The 23,810-nt window shown below is 38.1% G+C and overlaps 1 protein-coding gene across 3 annotated transcripts in view; it reads left to right on the top strand.

Moving 5' to 3' along the window:
- The window catches only part of Napepld (N-acyl phosphatidylethanolamine phospholipase D), a 37,589-nt gene that overhangs the window by 9,760 nt on the left and 4,019 nt on the right, over positions 1 to 23,810 (top strand). For all 3 annotated transcript variants that reach the window (XM_005319471.5, XM_021722443.3, XM_021722442.3), the window contains exons 2-4: positions 6,483 to 6,792; positions 15,439 to 16,085; positions 19,181 to 19,295. In XM_005319471.5, coding sequence (XP_005319528.2) covers positions 6,483 to 6,792; positions 15,439 to 16,085; positions 19,181 to 19,295 — 1,072 coding nt within the window. The remainder of the gene's footprint in view (positions 1 to 6,482; positions 6,793 to 15,438; positions 16,086 to 19,180; positions 19,296 to 23,810) is intronic.

Genomic DNA, 23,810 nt, shown 5'->3' with positions numbered 1-23,810 from the left:
AGCCTGCAAAATATGACTTTTAGTTTAATGTATTGAATTTTATCTAATAACTATGAATTTTCAAAGCCTTTGGTGATTTGTGGTCAAGAGCATTTGTTAGCCTTGATTACTTTTTGAAAGAAAATGGGTTCTCAAATTTGTATCTTAAAGAATTGATTGTATTTAGCATTTATTCTTTTCTAAACTCTCTATTTAGTCTAATAAGCTTTTGGTTAGTTAGCATTTTCATTGTGAATTATTTGTCTCAAGTAATTTTTTGTCTTATAGATGAATATGGCATGAGGCCAATTTAAAGTTTCTTTTAAATAATGGGAAATACTGTAATTTTTACAAGAGATAAAGAAACATACTTTTATAGTCTTGTTACATAAAATTATTAAGGGAAGAAAAATGGAAAAATTTTAGTAACCTCAGTTTTTCTTTATGTGTGTGGGTGGTACTGGGTATTGAACCCAGGGCACTCTATCCCTGAGCTACATCTCCATTCCGGTTTTTTTTTTTTGAGACAGGGTCTTAGTGAGTTGCCCAGGCTGACCTTGAACTTGCTTTCTCCTGCCTCAGGCTTCTGATAACTGTGATTATAGGTGTGTACCACTCTGCCTGGTTATGTTTTTAAATCTATCTATAATTCTAGAATATCTTTCACCTGAAAACAACTCACATGGATCAGAAAGTTCTGTTTACCGTGTTTTCTTTACTCTCCTACTGAACATAAGCAGTGGTAAAGATAACAATTGGTGTATTTTGTAGCACCTTGAATCACTAACCCATGGCATCATTTGCTTATTACAGTCTTTCAAGAAGATATTTAGAGGTTATCATCTTTATTTAACAGATGAGCAAGCCCAAGTTTAGAGGTTGAGTTTGTCCCCCAAAGCTAACACCTCTACATAATAGTAAGACTGGAGTCCTGTTTTCTTCCCTCCCAATTAATGTTCTTTTCACTCTTGTGAAGATAAATCTGTTGGTGAGGTATATCGAGTTATATAATATACGTGTGTGTTGAGCTATGTACTGTGCATGGACATTAATTCTGATTTTTTTTTTTTTTTGCAGGGCGGGTGTGGTGGTGGTGGTGGTGGTGGTGGTACTGGGGATTGAATTCAGAGGCACTCGGCCACTGAGCCACATCCCTAGCCCAATTTCGTATTTTATTTAGAGACAGGGTCTCACTGAGTTGCTTAGCACCTCGCCGTTGCTGAGGTTGACTTTGAACTCACTGGTGATTCTCCCTAGAGAATCTCAGCCTCCCCATCTGACTGGATTACAGGCAGGTGCCACTGTGCCCGGCTCTGATATAATTTTTACTCAATAATTGTTTTACAAGTTGTCATAACTTTTGTTTAGTGTACTCCTTGACACTGTATAATAAACTTTCTATTTGTTTTCCTTTAGCTTCTTAGCAAAACTGGTTAAATTAATAAAGTGAGTTAAAAATGAAATTCGGGGTAAACAGTGCAGAACTTTCTTGGCTTGTGGATGTTTGTGTCTGCCTCCCTCAGCAAGTTCTCCCTTTCATTGTCCAGTGTGTTTCCCATGCTTGGACATACCTGCCTCCCACCCGTTCTTTCAGTGTCTGTGGGGTCTCACATGGTGTCTGGTGGAAAGTGAGAGATGGGAAGAGTTCCATTTTACTCTACTGAAGCCCTCGGCAGACATTTCAGTGAACTGCAGTGGTTTTGTTAGCTATGTTATCTCACAGTGTGGTCAAAGGACCCTTTTCTAGCTGAGTGCAGTGGCGCATGCCTGTAGTCCCAGCTATTTGGGAGGTTGATGTGGGAGGATCACTTGAGCTCAGGAGTTTGAGGCCAAACTGGGTGACATAGTAAGAGCTCTTCTCAAAACAAAAACAAAAAAAGGAAACTTCTCTTCGATAAAAATAAGGAAAGAAAATACAGAATTCTAAATTTAATATTATTCTATCAGATACCTGAAAATACAGTTCTGAATACTTCTCAAATTTAATGTTAGTGTGTTGATTGTTCTATAAATGGATGGTCACTCAATTAGAATTTATTGAATATCTATTCTAGGAATGCTGATTTGTTATTTTATAATTTATGGATATGTTGAAATCCCAAACATGTTGTACTGTCATGATTTTTTTTAAAAAACTTTTTCATTAACTTTTAAATGATAAAGCAGTACATTCAATTCTAGGGAGTTGGCAAGTCTTAAATGTCAAAGAAAGAAAGCATGAAACATTTGCTTTTTTAATAGAGAATTCTTGTTTTTGGAAAGCATTTTGCCCATGTGTGCAGTTATTGAAGTAAAATATTTGTACTTGGCTGACTTCTCTTCACCAAATGTCACAGTCCAGACCCCTTTTTGGTTAAAGATCTAGGGGTTGAGTCCTTATGCAATTAAATGGGCAACTAATATTCAAAGAAATGTAGAGAATGTGCTTGATAATTACTGGATGGAATTTATGTTGTCCTTTTTATAGTAAATTGTCCTTTTTATAATAAAGTTGGTTAGTTACTCTCAGGAGCATACATAAAACTCATTCTTCTATTAGTTTTTATGTCATTTTGGTGTTTATAGGTGGTGTTACAGTGGTGAGGGTGTTGCTCTATCCACTAACAGAGTGACCATAAGACTGATGTTGGTGAGCAGACCTCCATGACCTGGCTCTCAGGTTCCCTATGTCTCTGTGGGCGGAAGTTCAGTTCGTTACTGAGGCACTTGTTGGCAGAGCTTGTACTTCTGCACATTCACTGAGTGGACTTCTGGCAGAACCAATCCAGATTGTCAGGCTTCAAGGTTCTATGTGCTTCTGCTCCTTTCCATTATTTCACTTACAAAGCATGGTGTGAAATGGTGCTTTCTGGTATCATATTTTGTGTTGCCTGACATGTGTCTTAGTAATACATAATCTGTGAATATCCATTTTTACACCCTCCCTCTTCCTGCCCTACAGATATTAAAAAATCATATGCAAAGGCCCCATGATGGCATTTTGTGTCCCTAAGGGAGGAGCACTATGCATCTGAGAAAGTAAGATCATGACTGTGTGTTTAGAGCAGAGGTGGGGAGGGCAGGGCCAGAAACCCATGTGAGCCATCTTACTGACCTTTTCTTGCCAAGCAGAAGGGACCCTTTGGACGTTTTTCCTTTTGGGTTTGTTGTTTGTATCAGATTTGTCTTTGTAAAGTCATCCCCGATGACGATTTTGTGTGGATTTGTGCAGGGAGGATGGGAAGGTGGTGAGAGAGGATAGTCATTTGGTATGGGGACCTGTTTCCATGGAGTGGATGGGATGTAAGAAAATGGAAGTAGCAGGAATAAACAGTTTTGAAAAACCATGTTATTTTGGGGAAAAAACAGATCACTGAACCCATGTTGCTCTCCTGTTTTACTCTCTGGGCTTTCAAGCAGGCTCCCTATGTCTCTGGGCTGTTCTCAATTCACTACCCCCAAAGCAGCTTGGCTCCCAGGGTTATGTATGTCTGCTGGGTGGGTCAGTGAGTAACATTCTCTTGGATTTTTTTTTCCGTCCTGCCTTAGCCTTCCAAGTCACTGGGCTTACAGGTATGTAAGCCTGGCCATCCTCTTGGATTCTTGCATCCCCAATGATCTGAAGTGACTGGGTCAGAAATCCAACTTGATCAGTGAGGCTGCCATTTCTGACCCCTCCCACTCTATAATGCATCCCCACCACCTGCTCTACAAAGAGTCCAAAAATTCAAGACCATCTGAATACTCTCAAGATTTACTGACTCAACCTCTTGACTCTTGCATTTATTCTGTTTTTTTTTTCTTCCTGTCACTACCTCGTTGTCTTTCAACTAGGCTATTTACTTCTGAGTGCTTCAATTAAAGAAATGGGGATTATAATATCTACCTTGAGAGTTTGGACTTAATTATAACCCAAGAAAAGGGATTCTGTGGGAGCTGAGATACCTCACTCAGATCCCTTTAAAATTCTCACAGTAATTAAAGAATTTAGATGTCTGGCCAGTTAACAGGGTTAGAGAAAAAGGAATTGGCATTGTATGTGCCAAACACTTTATGTACATCATATCATTTAATCCTTTGAAACCTCCACAAATAGGCAGGCATTTTACAGGTGAGAAAATGGAGAATTAGAAAGGTTAAGTTATTTGTCCAAGATATATAGCTTGTTAGGCTCTTGCTCAGATGTTAGGCATTCCTGCAGGCAGCAGTGAGTGCTTTAGCTTTTGTTTGCTGTGGTTTCTTTTCTTCATGGTGATTATTCCCCAGGCTATAGACTATTTACTCTAAAGTTTGGGAAAAAAGTTTTGGTTTAGCATACCTGGACTTTCTGGGGTTTGTGTTCTTTCCCTTTCTCTGCAGGGCAGTATTTCTATTTAATCCTTATTGAAGCCACAAAAATAATTATTGACTTTCTGTTATTGTGCTTATTTTCTTAGGGTTATAAAGTGTGTTATATGTTTGTATTATATGTAAATCAACTAAGCAGAAAGCAAATGTTTGTTTAACAGAAGAGGAAAGAAATGATATTCATGGCAGATTAAATTCATACTCTTAATACATTATTTGTCACTGTGTGATATATCTGCAGTCCTGAATAGTTCACATTCAAGGATTTCAATGCCTTGAGTCAAGCAGTCAGTAGTGGTAGATGTAGTAGCCGTAAGGACAAAGTCATTGACAACAGTCAACATTGAGCTGTTGCCAAGTGTATGTGTCACTCTGTCTCCAAATGCTTTACTTGTTTTACCTGCTCAGTAACCCTGAGGGCAGGTAACATTTTAATCCCTATTTTACAGTTGAGGAAATAAAGGAACAGAGAGATAGAAAACTTGTTCCTAGTCACGTAGTTAGAATACATACTATACCAAGTTGGCAGTTCTGAGTCTGAATTAATTCAGATTTATATTGTTAAACAGTTAAATACATTATTGAAATATCTGTCAATGTGTTATCTCCTGGGACTTGAACTCACTGGACTTTCCAAGGGTATTGGTATCAGGTTATTTCAGCGTAAAAATTCCTAGGCCAAGTGGGGTTATGTGTGTTATGGTGTAGATATGAGTTGACCCCCAAAAGCTATGGTTTAGACAATGCAAGAAAGTTTAGAATTGAATTGATTGCAATAGCTAAATTATGGAACCAACCTAGAAGCTCTTCAGTAGATGAATGGATAGGGAAACTTTGGTATATATACACAATGGAATATTACTGAGAATTAAAAGAGAATAAAATCATGGCATTGGTAGGTAAATGGATGAAGTTGGAGAATATAATGCTAAGTGAAGCAAGCCAATCCCCAAAAAACAAAGGCTGAAAGTTTTCTTTGATATGAGGGTGCAGCCTCATAAAAGCGACTGGGGGTGGAGCATGGGAGGAATGGAGGAACTTTAGATAGGGCAAAGGGGAGGGAGGGGAAAGGAAGGTGCTAGGGGGTAGAAATAATGGTGGAATGAGTTAGACTTCATTACCCTAATACATGTTTAAGACATGAATGGTGTGAAATTACTTTGTGTACAACCAGTGTCTTAAAAAATTGTGCTAATTATGAAATGAATCACATTCTGCCATCATGTATAACAAATCAGAATTAAATAAAAATAAAAAGATCTGAAGTGGTTGGGTTACTAGAGCCTTAACCTAATCAGTCCATCAATTCACTTGAATGGATTAAGGGATTGGTAACCATAGGTAGGTAGGGTATGGCTGGAGGAGGTAGGTTGTGGTGTGTGTGCCTTTGGGGTTAATATTTTGTCCCTGGTGAGCTGAGAGCTTTCTCTGCTTCTTGGTGGCCATGTTCTGAACTGCTTTCCACAGTCACATACTTTCACCGTGACTTTCTGCCTTACCTCAGGCTCTGAGGAATGGAGTTGGCCATCTGTGGACTGAAACCTCTGAAACTGTGAGCTCCAAATAAACTTTTCCTCCTTTAAAATGGTTCTTATCAGGTCTTTTGATCACAGCAGTAAAAAAGCTGACTCAAATAGTAAGTCACTTTAATTACTGAGGTATCCTAAAGCAATCCTTACTATGTATTATTAAAGACAATATTTTAAAAATTTAGATATGAAAACATTATAGACTCATGAAGGTTCTTTAATTTAATCGAAAGAATGTCATTGAAATGGAAGATTTCAAATATTTAAAAGCTGGCTAGGGAAATATGTTGTTTTTAGATTCTAGCAGAGAAGAGATTTTTGAAAGTTTTGTTAGGTTAATAAGTAAGGTGAACATCTTTTCTATTTAGCAAGCAGAAATATTGGATTCTAAAACTATTTCACAAGAAGAAAGTGGGAGTTAATAACAACATAATATTTTTATAATTTAGGACATTTTTTTTTTGTGTGTGTGTGTGTGGTGCTGGGGATTGAACCCAGGACTTTGTGCATGCGCAAGGCAAGCACTCTATCAACTGAGCTATATCCCCAGCCCAGTTTGGGAAATTTTTATTACTAAGAATAATACTGTGTAATGTGTTTTAATGCTTTTATGTTAAACTCCTCCCCTCTTTTTTTTTCTTCCTTAAGTTCTTCACCAAAGGACATGGATGAAAGTGAAAGCAGCCAGTCCCTGATGACAAGCAGCCAGTATCCTAAAGAAGCAGTAAGAAAACGCCAAAATTCAGCTCCGAATTCTGGAGGAAGTAATTTTTCTAGGTTTTCTAGGAAAAGCTTCAAGCTGGATTACAGACTAGAGGAAGATGTAACTAAGTCAAAAAAAGGAAAAGATGGTAGATTTGTTAACCCTTGGCCAACATGGAAAAACCTCTCTATTTCAAATGTTCTCAGATGGCTGATAATGGAGAAGGATCACAGCAGTGTTCCATCTTCCAAAGAGGTAGCACTTGTCTTTTCAAAGTCCTCTGTACTCTTAATTCATTTATTACTAAGCTTTGGTATGAGTGGTACACTCAAGTTAGTTAATTGCTTTATCCTATGATAAGCTGGAGTGCTAGGTTTTGAGCGAACAAAGTAAATAGCATAACCTGTGCTCACAGGTTCCTTGTTCAGCAGGAGAGTACACATAGATAATCACCTCTGATCTGGAGTGCTTTAGAGGTATAGCAAAGAAAGTGATTAATTTTGACTTAGTGGGGTTAGATAGGACTTCACTGAAGAGGTATCTGTTTGCACTGGGTCTAAACAGCTAAGAAGTCTTTCGACAGTAAACCACTGTTTTCCAGGTAGAGGGTGGCAAGAACAAGATCATGAAGGTGAGAAAGTGTATGATGTATTCTAAAAAGTAGATACCTGGCAAGTTTGGAATGTGGATTATGAATAGTAAGTAAGGCATGGCATAGAGTGGATGGCTTTTAATCCTTGGATAATACTTCCAGAACTGGAAAAGGAATCTTCAGATGATGTTTCCAGACCTTTGAAACTTGACTGTAGACTACTGGTCTTTAAATTCACTAGCCTTACTTAGGATGAAATTTATTAACATTTAGCATAGAGATTATTAGATGAGTAGGATATACTTTATTCATAAAGTATGAATGGCAGCGGTTGGTGGTTCTCAGGTATAGTAGCATATTTTTCTCCTTTCTCCTTGCTTAAGTTTTCTGCATGCCTCCCAATGCCTCCTCCCTGCATATCTATATCTATCTATCCTAAATAGATAGAGATAAACATGTGCTTGTGTGCACATAACACACACACACACACACACACACACACGCGCGCGCGCGCGTTCCATTCCTGTGTTGCTAGGAATGGAACCCAGAGACTTTACCTGCTATCCAAGTGCTGTGCCACTGAACTATAAGTCCCCAGCCTAAAAATATTGTGTTTTAGCACCTTATTAGAATTAGACATGAAAGCTCATTTTCTGCTTTGAGGTTGGGAAAAAGGAACAAGTAAGATTTTTCTCCCCCCATGTAAACCCTATCTAAGAGAGAACATGGAATCAAGCTGTGAAGAAGATTAGGGCAGAGGGTCAGGACATATAAGCTATGCATTGGGGTAATTTTTCCTGGCTTTTGAGCCACAGCTTCTAATAATAGTACTTTCCGTTTTGTTTTATTTCAAAGAGCAAATGACCTCATGAAGGTGAAATCTCTCTCTCTATTCTAATGATTTAAGAGGTATTTGAGAAACTTGGTTGAATCTTGAGGACTCACCAAGCCAGTGGTTCTTGAGCTCTTTTGGATGCTGGCTTTTTTTGAGAAGCTGATGAAAGCCATGGACCATCTTCTTAGAAAAATAAATACATGTACATTATTAGCACATTGCCTGTTTGTGTAATTTTACAGTTTTTATAGGCCTTGTCAAGCCCATTCATTTACTCATTTATTTAGCTAGCTTTACTGAGCAGCAGCTATGTGCTGGGCACCTTGTATTATGTGTTAGAAACAGAGCCACAGACAAAGCAGAAAGACATGCTGGCTTTCTTGGACCTTAGGTTTAGTGAAATAGACGATAAACAAAATATATAAGTAAATTGTGTGGTATATTGAAACATGGTAAGTGCAATGGAGAATAACAAAACAGAAGGAAGTTAGAGTTGCATTCTTTAATGATGTAAAAGGTTTATTCTTTGGTCTTTAAGTCAGGATATTTAAAAAAAAATGCCAAAGGAGGCTTCATGTCTCTAAGTGTGCACCTTAAAAACAAATTTGGTGTCATATAAGAGAGAAAAAACACTTTTGCACTATTTCAACTTATTTTTGTTTCTGATCTCTTTTATTTCTGTCTTTTTTCCTCCTTGTTTTCAGTCAAAGCCCAGAACTAGGTCAAATTCATGTTGACCTCTCATATTTCCGGAATAACCATAACTCTTTGTTTAAACTCTTTAAATAAATTGCTGAGATGATTAACTTTTGCTGGCTCCCAAATGTGAGAGAGCTCTGCGTTTTCCAGAAAATAAACATGAAGAAGTGTGTGCAGAAGACCTGCTTCATATGGTTGGGTAGACTCCAGAATTCAGATTTCTAGATTTTTTTTTTGTTAGAAATTTGGAAGCTAGTATTTAGTAAGTAAACCATAACTAAAAAAAAAAAATTTTTGTAAAGAGAATAATATGATGTATATGGGATAATTATATACCATGCGATTTTATCATCCTCTATTGTTTATTTATTTATTTATATAAATATGAAAATGTTTTGGAAGAAGCATATAATTAAAGTATACATTAACTGATAGGTCTAAATAAAATGAAAGTGGGTCATAAGCAGAGCTGTGTAATTTAGTTGTCTGGTCAGAAGCAGGGTCTCTTTCCTTGGGCCGTTCCTGATATTTGTCTCTGCTGGTGGTTTAGCACAGCATTGCCAGTTCACAGCTGGACACTGTTCAGATGCTTTCATTGCTTTGTGCTATTGTTGGCTCAGTGACCTTGTCTGATTTTTATTGTTGATCACAGTCACTGATAGTGTGGGGAAATGAGACTATTGGAGAATTTCAAAGTGGGAGGGAGGCAGGCACTTCCTGGGTTTCATTAGTTGAAGGAAGCTGGCCTAATTGGTTACTACTACAGAAGTAAACACAGGACATCTGATTGGAGTCTGAGAAACCCAGAACAGGCTGCCACAGCATCAGGAGTTCAGGAACCGGGGTTAGGTTTAGGAGTCTTACTGACTGTGTGACCTTATTTATATCACAGTCCCTCAAGGAATTCTGTGATAGTTTGTCTCTTAAATGTCTCTCCAAGTCCCACATATTAAAGACTTTGTCTCCAGCTTGGCACTATTGGGAGGTGGTGGATCCAACATTTTTGTTGCTGTTGGAGATTGAATCCAAGGCCTGGTGCAAAGGAAGCACTCTACCTCTGAGCTACATCACTAGCCCTTTAAAAAATCTTATTTTGAGGAACTAGGGTCGTGGCTCAGTGGTAGAGCACTCACTTAGCATGCAAGCACTACATAAAAAAATAAATAAACAAAACAAAGGTATTGTGTCCAACTACAACTGAAAAAATATATATTAAAAAAAATCTTATTTTGAGATAGGTTCTCCCATAGTTGCTCATGGTAGCCTTGAACTTGCGATCATCCTGTCTCAGCCTCCTGGGTAGCTAGGATTACAGATGTGCTCCACCATGCTTAGCAGTAGTAGAATCTTTAAGAGATGGAACCTAGCACAATGGGGTCCAGTCATTGGGAGCATGCTCACAAATCGGATTGTAGGACCCTGGTCTCTTCTTTCTTTTTTTTCTCTTTCCAGCCAGAAGGTGAGGGATTTTTGTGGAGTATTCCCTACCATGGTGTGTTGCCTTGCCACAGGCCCATAAAAAATTGGGCTATTAAATCATGGACTGAAAAATCCCAAACTACGAGCCAAAATAAATCTTTTTTTCTTTATAAGTTGATTTAGCTCAGATATTTGGTATAGTAATGGAAAGCTGACCAACACAAATTTCATCTTTTTTTCCTATAAAGTGACAATAAACTAGAGTGGGTCACTAGTCTTGTTTTGAGGTTCACATGATACATGAAATTATTTTGAAAATATAATGAATTCTTAGATGTTTGACATTGAGGAATAGGATGCCTTTTGAAAAAAAGGTAATATTCAAATTATACTATAGGTATACATGTACAGATGCTTTTTAATTTTTAGCAAGAAAAAAGTACGTATAGTTTTTAAAAAACTAGTACTGAAAGGTACTGAAAGGCTTATACGGAAAATGTCAGTCCTCTAACTAGCCCCTGCCACCAGTTCTGCTCATCAAAGGCAACAGTTTTCAGTGCTTTTAAATCGTTTCCTCTGGAGTTTACCTTCTTGCTTCAAAGAAAAAAGAATATATGCCTTTTCTTGGCATTTGCTAATACTGACTTCTACCCTGAATTATCAGAGTAACTCCATCTCTTCTGCTACTATAGATATATTCTATTTTTTTTTTTTTTAAAGAGAGATCTTGCCATATTGCCCAGGCTTGCCTCAAACTCCTGAGCTAAAGCGATCCTTTTGCTTCAGCTTCTTGACTATTTGGGACTTTAGGCCTAACTCTATTTTTTTGTTTTGGATAGATAATGCTTGTTCATCTTTATAGAATACAGTGTGATGTTTCAGAATATTTAGGTTATCCATTCTAGCAAACATTTATCAATTCTTTGTGATGAAAACATTCAAAATCCTCCTCTCTAGTTATTTTGATTTCTACAATATAACATCATTAACTCTGATTATCTTTCTGATTTCACTGGTAACATTTTTGTCATTGTATTGATATTTTTCATTGATGAAAATAATGTAAACTTTGGCCATGTCTCCTGTCTTATATGCTTTTTTTCACCCTGATATTAGTAATACCTCTTTTTTTCAACTGCTTGACTTCCTGAGTATTTGTGATTACTATTTTATTGCTTTCTGTGACTTCCCAATGTAGTTTTCCTGAGGAAAAGACCCTCGGTGGTCTTCCAGCACCCTTTCTACAACCCAATCCCTTTTCCACATGCTTTTTCAAACTCTAGTGATTAGGGAAGAAAGTAAAAGATGATATTTTTTTTCCTTTGGAATCTGAACATAGATTCCATGTCTTTGAGTCTTATATGATAGTAGTGCTAGAGAGCAAGTTCTTAAAAATAAGTTACTCTTATGTGATGGGAATGGAAACTACACACCATGAAGGAAGGAACATGAAGAAAAGCGTGCCTTTTAGTTCAGCTCTCCTGTCACCTCTTTACCTCCTTTTGAAATAGCTTTGTTGAGATATAACTCACATACCATGTAATCAACCCATTTAAAATCCACAATTCAGTGGTTTTTAGTATATTCACAGAGTTGTGCAATAATCACCATAATTTTTATTTATCTCCCAAGGAAACCTATTGTCAACCCTAAAAGAAACCCATGCCCTGAGTCATCCCTGTCCAGTTCCCTTACCCTCCCTTGTGCCCTGGGAACAACTGATCTATTTTCTGTCTCTCTGGACTTGCTTGTTCTGGATATGACACATACATGGAATCATCCAGCATGTGGGCCTTTGTGACTGGCTTTATTTAGCATTTTATCTTTTAATACTTTTTAAAATCACTTTAATACCTTTAGGCAGTAAGTCAAAGCTACCAGCTTTGCTCTATTGAAGCTTTGTATCCTCCTGAATAGTCAGATGATGCCAAATATTAAACTTCAGATGGCTTTTAAACTTAGAGCAGAAAAAAAACCCCCAGTTTTCTGGATATTTTGTTATAGGAGATTTTAATGTACTGTTTAAAGATAGTGTTACTTAAAACATTTTAAATAGTTTTATTAACATAATCTTGGCTGCACATATTTAAAATGTATAATCTGATCAGTTTTGACATACATATGTGAGTGTGCTTATGTACGTATGTATGTACACACACATATACAAATACCTAGAGCACTTGGGGATGAGGGATCACCACAATTAAGATAAGGAACATATCTATTATCCCCAAGTGTTTTCTTTTGATCTTTTGTACTCCATCTCCACTTATTCCCCCCACTTGATCCCTTAGCTGTTACTTTTAAAATAAACAAACAAAAATAGACTGTTAAGTGAGATCAAGTATGAAAGTATGGTGGAGGGAGGCAGTAAACATGGAGACCAGTAGGGAGATCTTGTGCAAGTGCTGTTAACTAGTTGTTCTTCTCTTCTGTAAAAATGGAGACATTTCAGTTGGCTGTGATGGCGCAGGCCTGTAATCCCAGTGGCTCAGGAGGCTGAGGCAGGAGGATCACAAACTGAAGGCCAGCTTCAGTGTCTTAGTAAGGCCCTAAGCAACTTAGCAAGACTCTGTCTCAAGAGTAAAAAATTTAAAAAGGGCTGGAGATGAGGCTCAGTTGTTGAGCACCCTTGGGTTCAATCCCTGGTACAGGGAAAGAAAAAAAGGAGACAATTCACAATACTTACTTCTAGGGTTTTGCTTTGTCAGTATTAAATTAAAAAAAAATTATGAAGCAAATACTATAGTATTGAGCACATAGAAACTCCCTAAATGGTAGCTGCTGTTAATGTTACTTTACACTAATGTATTTGATATATGTACTTCATCCTCATCATCGTTCCAGGACTGGTATGATGCCTAACTTTTGGTAGGCCCTCAACTTTTAGTCATTTCTCCATCTCCTCAGTTCTTGATAAATATGGCATTTGTTATTCTATTTACCAGATTTGAAAACTGATTGAAAAATTGACATTCATTCATCCAACAAATTTTATTGAGTACATGCTATGTGGAAATCACCAAACAGGCACTGTGAATGATTTCAAGCTGCATAAGAGATGGGATGAATCTTGTCTACATATAACAAAAACATCCAGAGGAAATGTGTGGACAGAGAGGCAAGGATGTTGAGAGGCAGGAATGAGTGCTTCCAGGATCTGAGACCCAGGAATGGTCTCACGAAGGATATGCAATTTGATTATGATTTCAAAGGGATGAGAGGGGAAGAAAACTTAACCAGAGAAATGGAATCAGTACCACACAGGGTTTTTAAACTCAGTCCAAGAGTGGTGAGTGGTTCTGTGTAGGTGGGACACAGTATATGCAGAGGAATAGTGTGGATCAGCTGGTGACCTGGCCTGGGCACTGCTGGGCTCAGGAGGTGGGATGGGCTTTGTCAGGTGGAGAGCCAGGGAAGATGTTTTGGTGGCGGAAGGATTGTATCTTGAGTAGACTGTTTTTTGAGGACTGTTTTTTGAGGACTGAGTGCATAGGAAGACAGTTGAATAATCGAGAGAGCTTTGAGGTGTCTGGATGTTACTTAAGATCGTAAGTAGGTTGTGGCTTTGCAGAAATTCAAGAGACTGATAAGATGGGTGGTGATTGGTTATCAGAGTTTAGGCTTGCTTGCTTTTAGCACTTATGGTATGCCAGCCACTGCTAATTCAGGTCTTTGTGTGTTCAGTTATTATACCTGTTTTGCACTGAGGAGACCAAGACTTGGACTGGCTAAGAGAAATCTTTTTATGTCTTCCTCCTGTGCTGCTGCTTCTCTTCCATTTAGATGGTTCTGGTAATTTCTCAGTTTTCCTTCACCAGCATCTCCCATCTGCTCTCTTGTCCAAACCCACTGCTGTCTCTTTTATTAGGTCTTCATCTCCTCAAAACATGACAATGTTGGGATACTTTTCAGGTCATCATTAGACTCTACATTGCTGAAACACAAATGAGGTCATGTCTTTGTGTCTGCATGTATAAAAAGATGCTTCTTCATTGTCTGTAGGTGGAGTGGGGGAGGCTCTTAGTGTATTCTTATCCCTTAGATAGATTTGGTTTGTCCCCTGCCCCCAGATGCCATGTTCCTGTTTGGCTCTGTGTCTTTGCATGGGTAGCGTCTTCCTTTTCTCTCCATCATGAATTTCTCATCATTCTTCAGCACTCACACAGATCACTGCATCTGTGATGCCACTGGCAAGTGGGTTCTTTATTCCTTCTTCTTAGGCTACAGTGCATCATATTTAATTACTTATCTCACACCACAGTTTTCAAAACTGATTTGAGGCAAACTTATAAAAATGCACATAGCAGTGAAAAATGAATGAGCATATAAGAGCAAATAGTCTACTAGGGTAGAAAAATAAAGCCAAGAAAAAGTATGGAACTACATTCCATCATGCCCTTCAGATTTTGCTCTCAACTTCCTGGTCACAGCAAAGGGGAAAGAAGCATGAATTGTTACTTCTCCCAGGGACCGTCAAATGAGAAAGGCAGTTGCTCTAGAGAAGAGCTTTTCCGGTTTCTGAGAATTGAGATGTTTCTGGAGGTGGCACAAGTCTTCAGCATGCATGGCAGGATCCAAGAGGCAGCTTCCCAGAGACCTCGGTGCTTCTGTATGGCAGGACACCAGGTCACAGTTCAGTAAAAGCAGTTTTATAAAAGCCAGGACTGATGCTAGGCCACAGGTTTTTGTTGGTCAGTCTTAATCTAAATATAAAATGTCATGTAGCCAAAGGAACAATACTTACCACACTTTTGATGTATATTTATTTACACCCCTTGCCAAACAGTCATCTTGTCATAGGCAGTGATCATATTTCTCTAAGGTTTGATCAGTGGGTAAGGAAAGGAAGAACATTGATGAATGAGATTTGTCCAGGAATCATCATGGTGCACCACACTGAATCATTATGAGCTCAAAAAGTCGGGTTTGTATCTGCCATCCAAGAGCTACAAATAAGTCGTCATCAGCTTTCTTTACTATTTTAGACCCAGACCTGCTTCTGAGGCCGTTTTCAGCACCAAGTACATCAACTAAGTGAAGCAAAATAATTGCATCCCAGCCAGTATGCTTCCGGGATTCAAAAGAAAGCCTCTAAAATAACTTAATTTAGCTGTATTAAAAATTTTAAGTTTAATTTTACCTTTGCCTGTTGCATTTAGGACTAAGAAGATAATAATCTGAATATATTATTCTGATCAAAAAAAGAAGTTAAATATGCATTTTCAAGAGAAAAGCAAAAATAGCAAATTCATTCATTGAAAATGTCAGTTGTTCCAAAATAGACCTTCTGGGCTGGGGTGATATAATACCTTTCTTTTTCTCACTGCTGCTTTGTGTTTCTTTGTATACACAGGAACTTGACAAAGAACTCCCAGTGCTTAAACCATATTTTGTCAATGACCCTGGAGAAGCTGGAGTGAGGGAAGCTGGCTTAAGGGTCACATGGCTGGGACACGCCACGCTGATGGTGGAAATGGACGAACTCATATTTCTCACAGATCCTATCTTCAGCTCTCGTGCTTCTCCATCGCAGTACATGGGTCCAAAGCGATTCCGTTGTCCCCCATGCACAATAAATGAACTCCCCCGAATAGATGCAGTCCTTATCAGCCACAACCACTATGACCACCTGGACTACAGTTCTGTCATTGCTTTGAATGAGCGATTTGGTAATGAGTTGAGATGGTTTGTGCCTTTGGGTCTCCTCGACTGGATGCAAAAATGTGGCTGTGAGAACGTGATTGAGCTGGACTGGTGGGAGGAGAATTGTGTCCCTGGCCACGACAAGGTCACCTTTGTCTTTACACCTTCCCAGCACTGGTGTAAAAGGACCCTAATGGATGACAACAAGGTTCTCTGGGGAAGCTGGTCTGTCTTGGGGCCTTGGAATCGATTTTTTTTTGCTGGAGATACTGGTTACTGCCCTGCTTTTGAAGAGATAGGAAAAAGGTTTGGACCTTTTGACCTTGCTGCTATTCCCATCGGAGCTTATGAACCAAGGTTTGTAAATTTCCAAAGAAAACACTTCGGCTGCACGATAAGTTTAGAAATTTAAAGGATATGATTTTTGTGAAACTATGTAATGGTGAGCTTTGTTATACATTGATGGGGCTTTGTGGGTCAAATTCAGTTAGATATTATTAAATTTCAAATATTTTAATCATAGGATAGCCTTTATGTAATTATTCCAAATCAAGAAGGACCAGGGCGTAAAGAAATAACATACCTCTTGGAAGTTCATGTACCATTCCAACTAAAGTTAAACTTGTAAGCCAGCAATCAAACCTAACTCTTGTTCTTTCTTTCACATGGAATATTCTTTCTTTGTATAATTACTTTTCTCTCCATGATTGGAACACACCAATCCCTTGTCCTGTAGCTCTCCTGAGTGGAGCAGAGAGAAAGCCAGAGCTGGCCTGTGGCATTTCAGCCTTTTAGTCTGTGCTAAAGTGTGTGTGGTCATGACGTCACACTGCTCTCTGCTCACCCTTCAGCCACTGTGTCCTCATCACTTACTTCCAGAGCAGCTCTCGGCCACATATGGCTGGAGACCTAGGAGAACATCTGCATTTTCCTTAACACTGTATGTTTAGGGAAAAGAGAAGTGATTTCAGAGAATTCAGTTAGATTTCAGTCAATTCTGATTTTATGTATAGTAAAGAGAAAACAAATACTGATAGTAACAAAGTAAGGGCTAATTTAAATTTTTTTTATTTAAAAAATGTTTTTTTTTTTGCATTTTACAGTGCTTGCATACATGGGTACAACTGCATTTTATTTAGGTGATCCAACAAAATAGAACACCTAGTGTTTCTCTAACACATAGATGGAATATATGAATCTTATCTTTTGTTTCCATCTGGTTTTATTGTACTTATTTGTTAACCTTTTAAGTTCACTAACTCCATTTTTCCCTATACTTATTAACATTTATTTTTCCCTTTTATGGTTTTTTTTTGCTAGTTTACTTAATTTGGAGGCTAGATATTTTAATGTTTTAGTGCCTGATAATTATTAAAATTATCATAAATCAATATTAGTGCTTGAATTTCACTTCTCCACTTAAATAATTCTAGTTATAATGAAGCCTCTGAAAATATCAACCTGTGTTTTTTTAAGAACTGTTCTAATCAATTAAAAAAAATTTTTTAAATAGTTTTTGATGGAGAGCATGCCTTTATTTATTTTTATGTGGTGCTGAGGATTGGACCAAGTGCCTCACACATACTAGGCAAGCACTCTGCTACTGAGCTACAGCCCCAGCCTGGTTTAATCAATTTTGTATGATAATGATCTTTACTCAGTACATGTTGTTAAAATAACTGAATATTTCTAATTTGTAATTATGAGAGTAAGTCTTCATAAGTAGCAATGTACATATTAGATATGTGCTTGTGTTGATAAACCAAACCATATACACATTTACCTACTTCTTCCTTCCTGCTTGCATTGGGCCATGTTTATTTCTTTTTCTTTTTTTTTTTTTTAAAGAGAGAGTGAGAGAGGAGAGAGAGAGAGAGAGAATTTTTAATATTTATTTTTTAGTTCTCGGCGGACACAACATCTTTGTTGGTATGTGGTGCTGAGGACTGAACCCGGGCCGCATGCATGCCAGGCGAGCGCGCTACGGCTTGAGCCACATCCCCAGCCCGGGCCATGTTTATTTCTAAGACAGGAGAAGGGCAGGGAAGATGTTATTTGCTGTAGAGAGTTAAATGTGGCAGCCTATTCTGGGTAGTTCATTTCTCTGATCAGTACTAACAGTTTCAGAAATAAAGTATCCATTCAACAAACTTGAGAGTGCTCTACAAACGTGATATGATTACAAAAACGACTTTCAGTCATATGCTGGGAATGCTTCATCCTTACTTTTGAGATCTCTTGTCACCAAGTCCGTTGGGATTTAAAATTTTAATTGTTTCATCATAGTCAAAAATTTAAACTTATTTCAGATAGACCTGAGAATAGAAAGGAATTTCTATCCCTTTCATTTGCAGTAGGATCTTTCAAAAAATCAATAAAGACGCACCCCCCAAAACTGTTTTCATCTTGCCCTGAATTCTGTGCCAGGAGATATGGCAGAACAGTGCTTCTGTAATCTTCTGTTGGGGAGAACACAGTGGCTTTGTTTTTGGGCTCTCTTAGGACCCAGCAACTGCTGGCGGTAAATAACACCCTTTGGCTATTACAGATGGATGGATTCCTACATGATGTTCCTTGAACTGCAGAAGCACCTGTGCTGAATCCAGGCTCATTAGTTTTTTGGTAGCATTAGTAGGCCCTGGTGGATCAGGTAGATAGCGTTGTTATTCCTCCACCAAATTGATGGCTTGAAAAGTGAAAGGTTTGCTTGTAGATAATATTTTTTTCCTAATATAGTAATTTTTTTTTCCTGAAAGTGTTGATTTTTGTCAACTGTACTTTTCTGGGAGAATTTTATGGAATAGCTAGTATGCTTCATGCTTTTATAAACATTGTTTTTGTTAATCCTTGCAATAACCTTTACCCGGAATAGGTCTAAATTTATACTTAACAAACAAGGAAATGGAAGTTCAGAGAATTAGAAGGGACCTTCTAAAGGCCTTCCAGGAACTGCAAGAGCTGGAATTCACAGCCAGGCCTTCCTCCTGCCTGGGTCCTTGTTCTTTGCAACCTTTCAGTGCTTCTGCATTATCTCGAATCATTCGTCCATTATGCAGGCCTCCCTTCTTATGAAACCAAACACCTCAATGTTCAGTTTTATGATGCTCATGTCCCAACCCAGAACAATTAAAACAGAAGCACTGAGGGCCCAGGCTGAGTAGCACTACTTATTTAAAGTTCTCTATGTAAGTCCAGGGCCTGAAAAGTGGTTGAGGTACCACTAGTGTATGTTGCTGATTCTTTTGGCAGTTTAGCCCAATTCTTAGGTGTACTAATTAAAAATCAAGTGAAGAATAGGGAGGCAAAGTCAAAATATCCAAAATGAGATGATTCTTATTTCTCAAACAACCCACAAGTCTGTGTGGAGTCTTAAAGTCTGATTAGATAAAGCAAAAATTAGAATCCAGAGTGTATTTGAAGACCAGAATTAATAAATTGCTGTGTTTTATCAGGTGGTTTATGAAATACCAGCATGTAGACCCAGAAGAAGCTGTCAGGATTCACATCGATGTTCAAACAAAGAAATCTGTGGCAATTCACTGGGGAACTTTTGCCTTAGCAAATGAGGTGAGTTTGATCATGATAAAAATAACTTTGATGATGTGTGTGACCACTGATGGGATTCAGGCATCACTGTCTCCTAGCAATGCTTTCAGAAACAGACTGTGGAGTCAGACCCTTTGTAGTCCTCACAATCATGACTTGAATTAGGGTGTTAAACCTTATTAATCAGTAAAACAATATTCACATACAGTGAAAAACCCTTGTTGCAAGTTATTTTTTTGGACTACTACTCATTGTAGTTAACGAAGCATGTGTTTGTATAACCAAAAATCTGTGTACATAGAGTGGGGAGTAGAAAAATGAAGCATCATGTCTCCCCCCTCAAGGCAGCTTCCATTCCTGTGGAATATAGAAGATGTATATGTGATACAGATATTGGAAGGGGAAATGGCTGTAATGTGGGACAGATTCATTGGTCTCAGAAAATCATGGGTGATCCTCAATAATCAGAATAGCATGGAAAAATGACATTTGAACTTGCTTATGAAAAGGCATGAGGAAGTTATTTCCAGAGGGAGATCAAGGGCATAGCATAGGCCTGGAGGCACAAGTACAGGGAATGGTGAGGAACCTTTAAGCAGGACAGTAGATGGCACGAAGGGCAATGGGAGAAGTAAGGCTAGACATTGTGGAACCTTCTAGAAATATGTTGTCATATTTGGTTTAGTTTCTGCTGTGTACTAGGCGTTGGGGTAACTGGTTTTTTTCCTACACTAAACCACAAGAGCTGATTTTTTTCCTTAAGGGAGCTGAACCCTAGAACTCTGCTGTTAACATGGATTCTGGGATCAAGGAAGGGATAGCTTAAAACTTTATCTTCTTTTCTGGATCCAAGCCTGCCCTAAGGAAACTTTAGAAAGGGATGGATGGAATGTGGCTTCTGTTTACTTTCTGTGGCATCTTCCATATCCTCCAGCCTCTCTGTAGGAACCCACGGTTTTCTTGCTGGTTTTGGCTCTCCCCAGTACCATTTCTGGCCAGCCTTCTTCCTGGACACATCTTGTTTCAAAATTTCCTAGTACCTTGATTGCTTGTTTCCCACCCCCTCAATCAGAATTCCCAATCCTGAGTCATGATGTAGCTACTCTTAGCCATGCTGTCAGGGGATGGAATAGAATGAGTGAATAAATGAATAACTTTGTGGGGTACAGAGGATGAATGAATGAGGAAGGAAGAGAGAGAAGTTTCATATACCATTTGTAATAGGTATCAGTGTCTTAGATGAAGTTATAGTATTTTATTAAACCTGGGCAAAGAAATTAATCAAGATTAACTCCTAGACTTTTAGCTTGAGTGATTGGGTAGGCAGTTGTGATCTTCATTGATACATGGGCAAGATAAGAAGAGGATCAAAACCTCAGTCTGAGAATTATTGTGTTACTCACATATCTGTGATTGGCACAGTTGGGTGTGGTGGCGTATGTCTGTGAACCCAGAGACTCCAGAGACTGACGCAGGAGTTTGAGGCCAGCCTCAGCAACTTAGTGAGACTCTGTCTCAGTAAATAAAAAGTATCCGGACTGGGTGTGGTGGTGCATACCTGTAATTCCATTAAGGCTTGAGGATTCCAAGTTCAAGGCTATCCTTAGCAATTTTGTGAGGTCCTAAGCAACTTAGTGAGACCCAATCTCAAAAAGCAAAAAGGGCTGGGATGTGGCTCAGTTATTAAGTGCCCCTGGGTTAAATCCCTAGTACCCACCAAAAGTGTTGGATATAGCTCAGTGGTATAGCACCCTTGGGTTCAGCACCCCAGTACTGAGAATAAGAAGAAAAAAAGAATTATTGTGTTATTCAGCCTTCATGTGTTATTCCTGTTATAAATCTAACCTCCATCTTTATTTATTAATGAAACATATAATAAAAACTCATAGCTTTTAATCCTTTGAAAGTTGTTCACATTTAGGGCTGGGGCTGTGGCTCAAGGGCAGAGAACTTGCCTTGCACATGTGAGGCACTGGATTCGATCCTCAGCACCACATAAAAATAAATAAAGATATGGGAAAAAAAAGATTTAAATCCTAAAAAAAAGAAAGTTATTCACATTTTGATGTTAGTTGAATAACACTAGACAAACATGAGTTTATTAAATTATAAAGTAGATGAGATTTTCCAAGAAGTTTAGCTTAAACTTCTGAACACTTTGAGATTCAAAAATTTCATATATAGCAACATCCAGTTTACCTAAAATATGGTATGTGGATTTCCTAGAACATGTGTTTAAACCTCAAATCATTAGTTTTGATGGAAACAGACTTCAAGCATTATATAATATGTAAGTTAGCTATCTAATTGACCAGGGTCTTGATTGTAGAAGATTCTAAAATAGGGATCCCTTTTAGAACTTAGTTGTTGTCCAGGACTGCTTGCCTTTCCTTTATCAAATCCAGAATGCTGGGAACTCAGCTTTCCCCACAATCTCACTGATCTCTGATTTACCACCTACCTTGCTTCTCTAGCTGTTTGCTCCTATGGCTGTAGGGCATTTTTATCTCCTTTGTGGCCTAAAGTGCTTGGATCAGGAGATTGTTATCAGTTACTCAGAAGGCTTTTTTTACCTAATTCCAGGGTTATCTTCTAGATGGTTGAAATAGATAAGAAAATTAACCTATGAAAAAACTCAGAACAATATTGCTAAATCTAGGCAGATTAAAGGCAAAGGATCTACTCCCAGCTAAAACATCAAAATCCACACTAAATCTACATACTACATCATGCACCACACTAAAGTTATATATAGCTTGATAAATAAATTATCAGTGTAAAGTGATGGTGTATATGTATTGTTGGGGTGAAAAGAATTTTAACAAAAGTAGTTATTTTTCAATGAAAGAATTCTATCATTTTGAAATATTTTCTAAAAAATTGCAAGGGAAATTTCTTAGGTTATTATTTAGTTAAATTCTATTGGCAATATATTAGTGATCTCCTTTCTATATGTATAAAATAGACTAAAAGTAGGTTCCTGTTTTGGGCCATCCATTAATTGGTTATCTTCAGTAGTCAGTGGAAAGATATTCGTAACCCTTTAAAAAGAGTCATATATGAACAAGTGAGCAAGGGGGGACTATTGCATATGCATTTTAAGCCTCAAGAAATGTTTTGTGGCTTTCCTTGTTTGTCACTGGCTGTCCCTTCTTAGTCTCTCTTAGCTTCTCATCTCCCTCCCCCTAAACATTGAGGGCTGCTGGTATTAGTCCTTGGACCTCTTCTTTTCCAATTGTTTCCTCCTTTAAGGATCTCATCCAGCCTTGTGGCTTTAAGTACCATCTACCTGCTGTGCCTCTCTAGCTCATATCCCTCCTTCCTCCACCATCATCCACATTTATGTATCTATAGTTGTCTCTTGACATCTCCCCCTTGGATATCCATTAGGTGTCTGAAACCAAACTTTCTGATCTTCCTTCAAACTTCTTTTATATCTCAGTAAATGGCAACTCTGTCTGCCCAGTTATTTAGGCTAAAATCTTAACGTCTCTTTCTCATATCCTTTTCCTGGTACCCCCTCCCCACCCTGCCTACATGCAATCAACTTAACGTTAGACTGTACTCAGAATTTGACCACTTGTTACCTCCTTCATTGCTACCACTCTGCCCCTTACATCTGCTTAACACTATAGAGGGCAGTGACCTTTAGAACTTGAATCAGATCATGATACTCCTTTTTTCACACCTTTTCTAATTGAAGTTAATAGGGGTCTGGTGGTTGGGGGGAAAGCCTTACAATGAAGGAAAAAATAGCTATTATGCGATGTAGAGACTTAGACCAAATGAGAAATAACCAGCTGGGCACAGTGATGGAACATGCCTGCAATCCCAGTGATTTGGGAGGCTGAGACAGAAGATTTGCAAATTTGGCTTGGGCAATTGAGCAAGATCCTGTGGTAGAGTACCTCTGGATTCAATCCCTGATACTACAATAAACAAACAAACAAAACACCACCAAAAACTAATGACATGATTTAGCTTTATACTTTTAAATTTATTTATAAATAACTATTTTATTCAATATTCAGTGGACTCACCTTATTTGGAAAATATTTGGGTGAAAACATTCTGGAACATACTGTGTGCCGTCTTCCCTTTTTATTGAGCTATGAAAAATTGAGGAAATCAAGGGACCTAGGGAAACTTACCCATAGTATCTCTTCTCTGGGGGTCCTTTTTCAGTCTGCAGATTAGTTTCTAGATGTGGCTAGAGGTTTTGATTCCATCAGCCCTTCTCCAGCCAAAAATATTTGCTCTAGCATTCTCTCTCTCTCACACACACAGATTTTTATATGCTTCAAAAACGTTAACATTCAATTCTCTATGCCATTTTTAGCAGATTCCACAATAGATTGAAATTTTAACAAATCAGACTTCATATAATCTTATTGGTGTTCAGTCTAAGGTGGCACCACATTTGATATACAGTTGTTTAGATATATTACTTTCTATCTATTAGTAGACATTTCTGTTGATATCATAATGACTCAGACTGTATTAACAAATACGATTGACTCATTTGCTAATAATTCA

The sequence above is a fragment of the Ictidomys tridecemlineatus genome, chromosome 2 (assembly GCF_052094955.1).
Source record: "Ictidomys tridecemlineatus isolate mIctTri1 chromosome 2, mIctTri1.hap1, whole genome shotgun sequence".
NCBI classification, from domain to species: Eukaryota; Metazoa; Chordata; class Mammalia; order Rodentia; family Sciuridae; genus Ictidomys; species Ictidomys tridecemlineatus.
The sequence above is the reverse complement of the archived record's forward strand: the minus strand, read 5'-3'. Positions and strand labels throughout refer to the sequence as shown.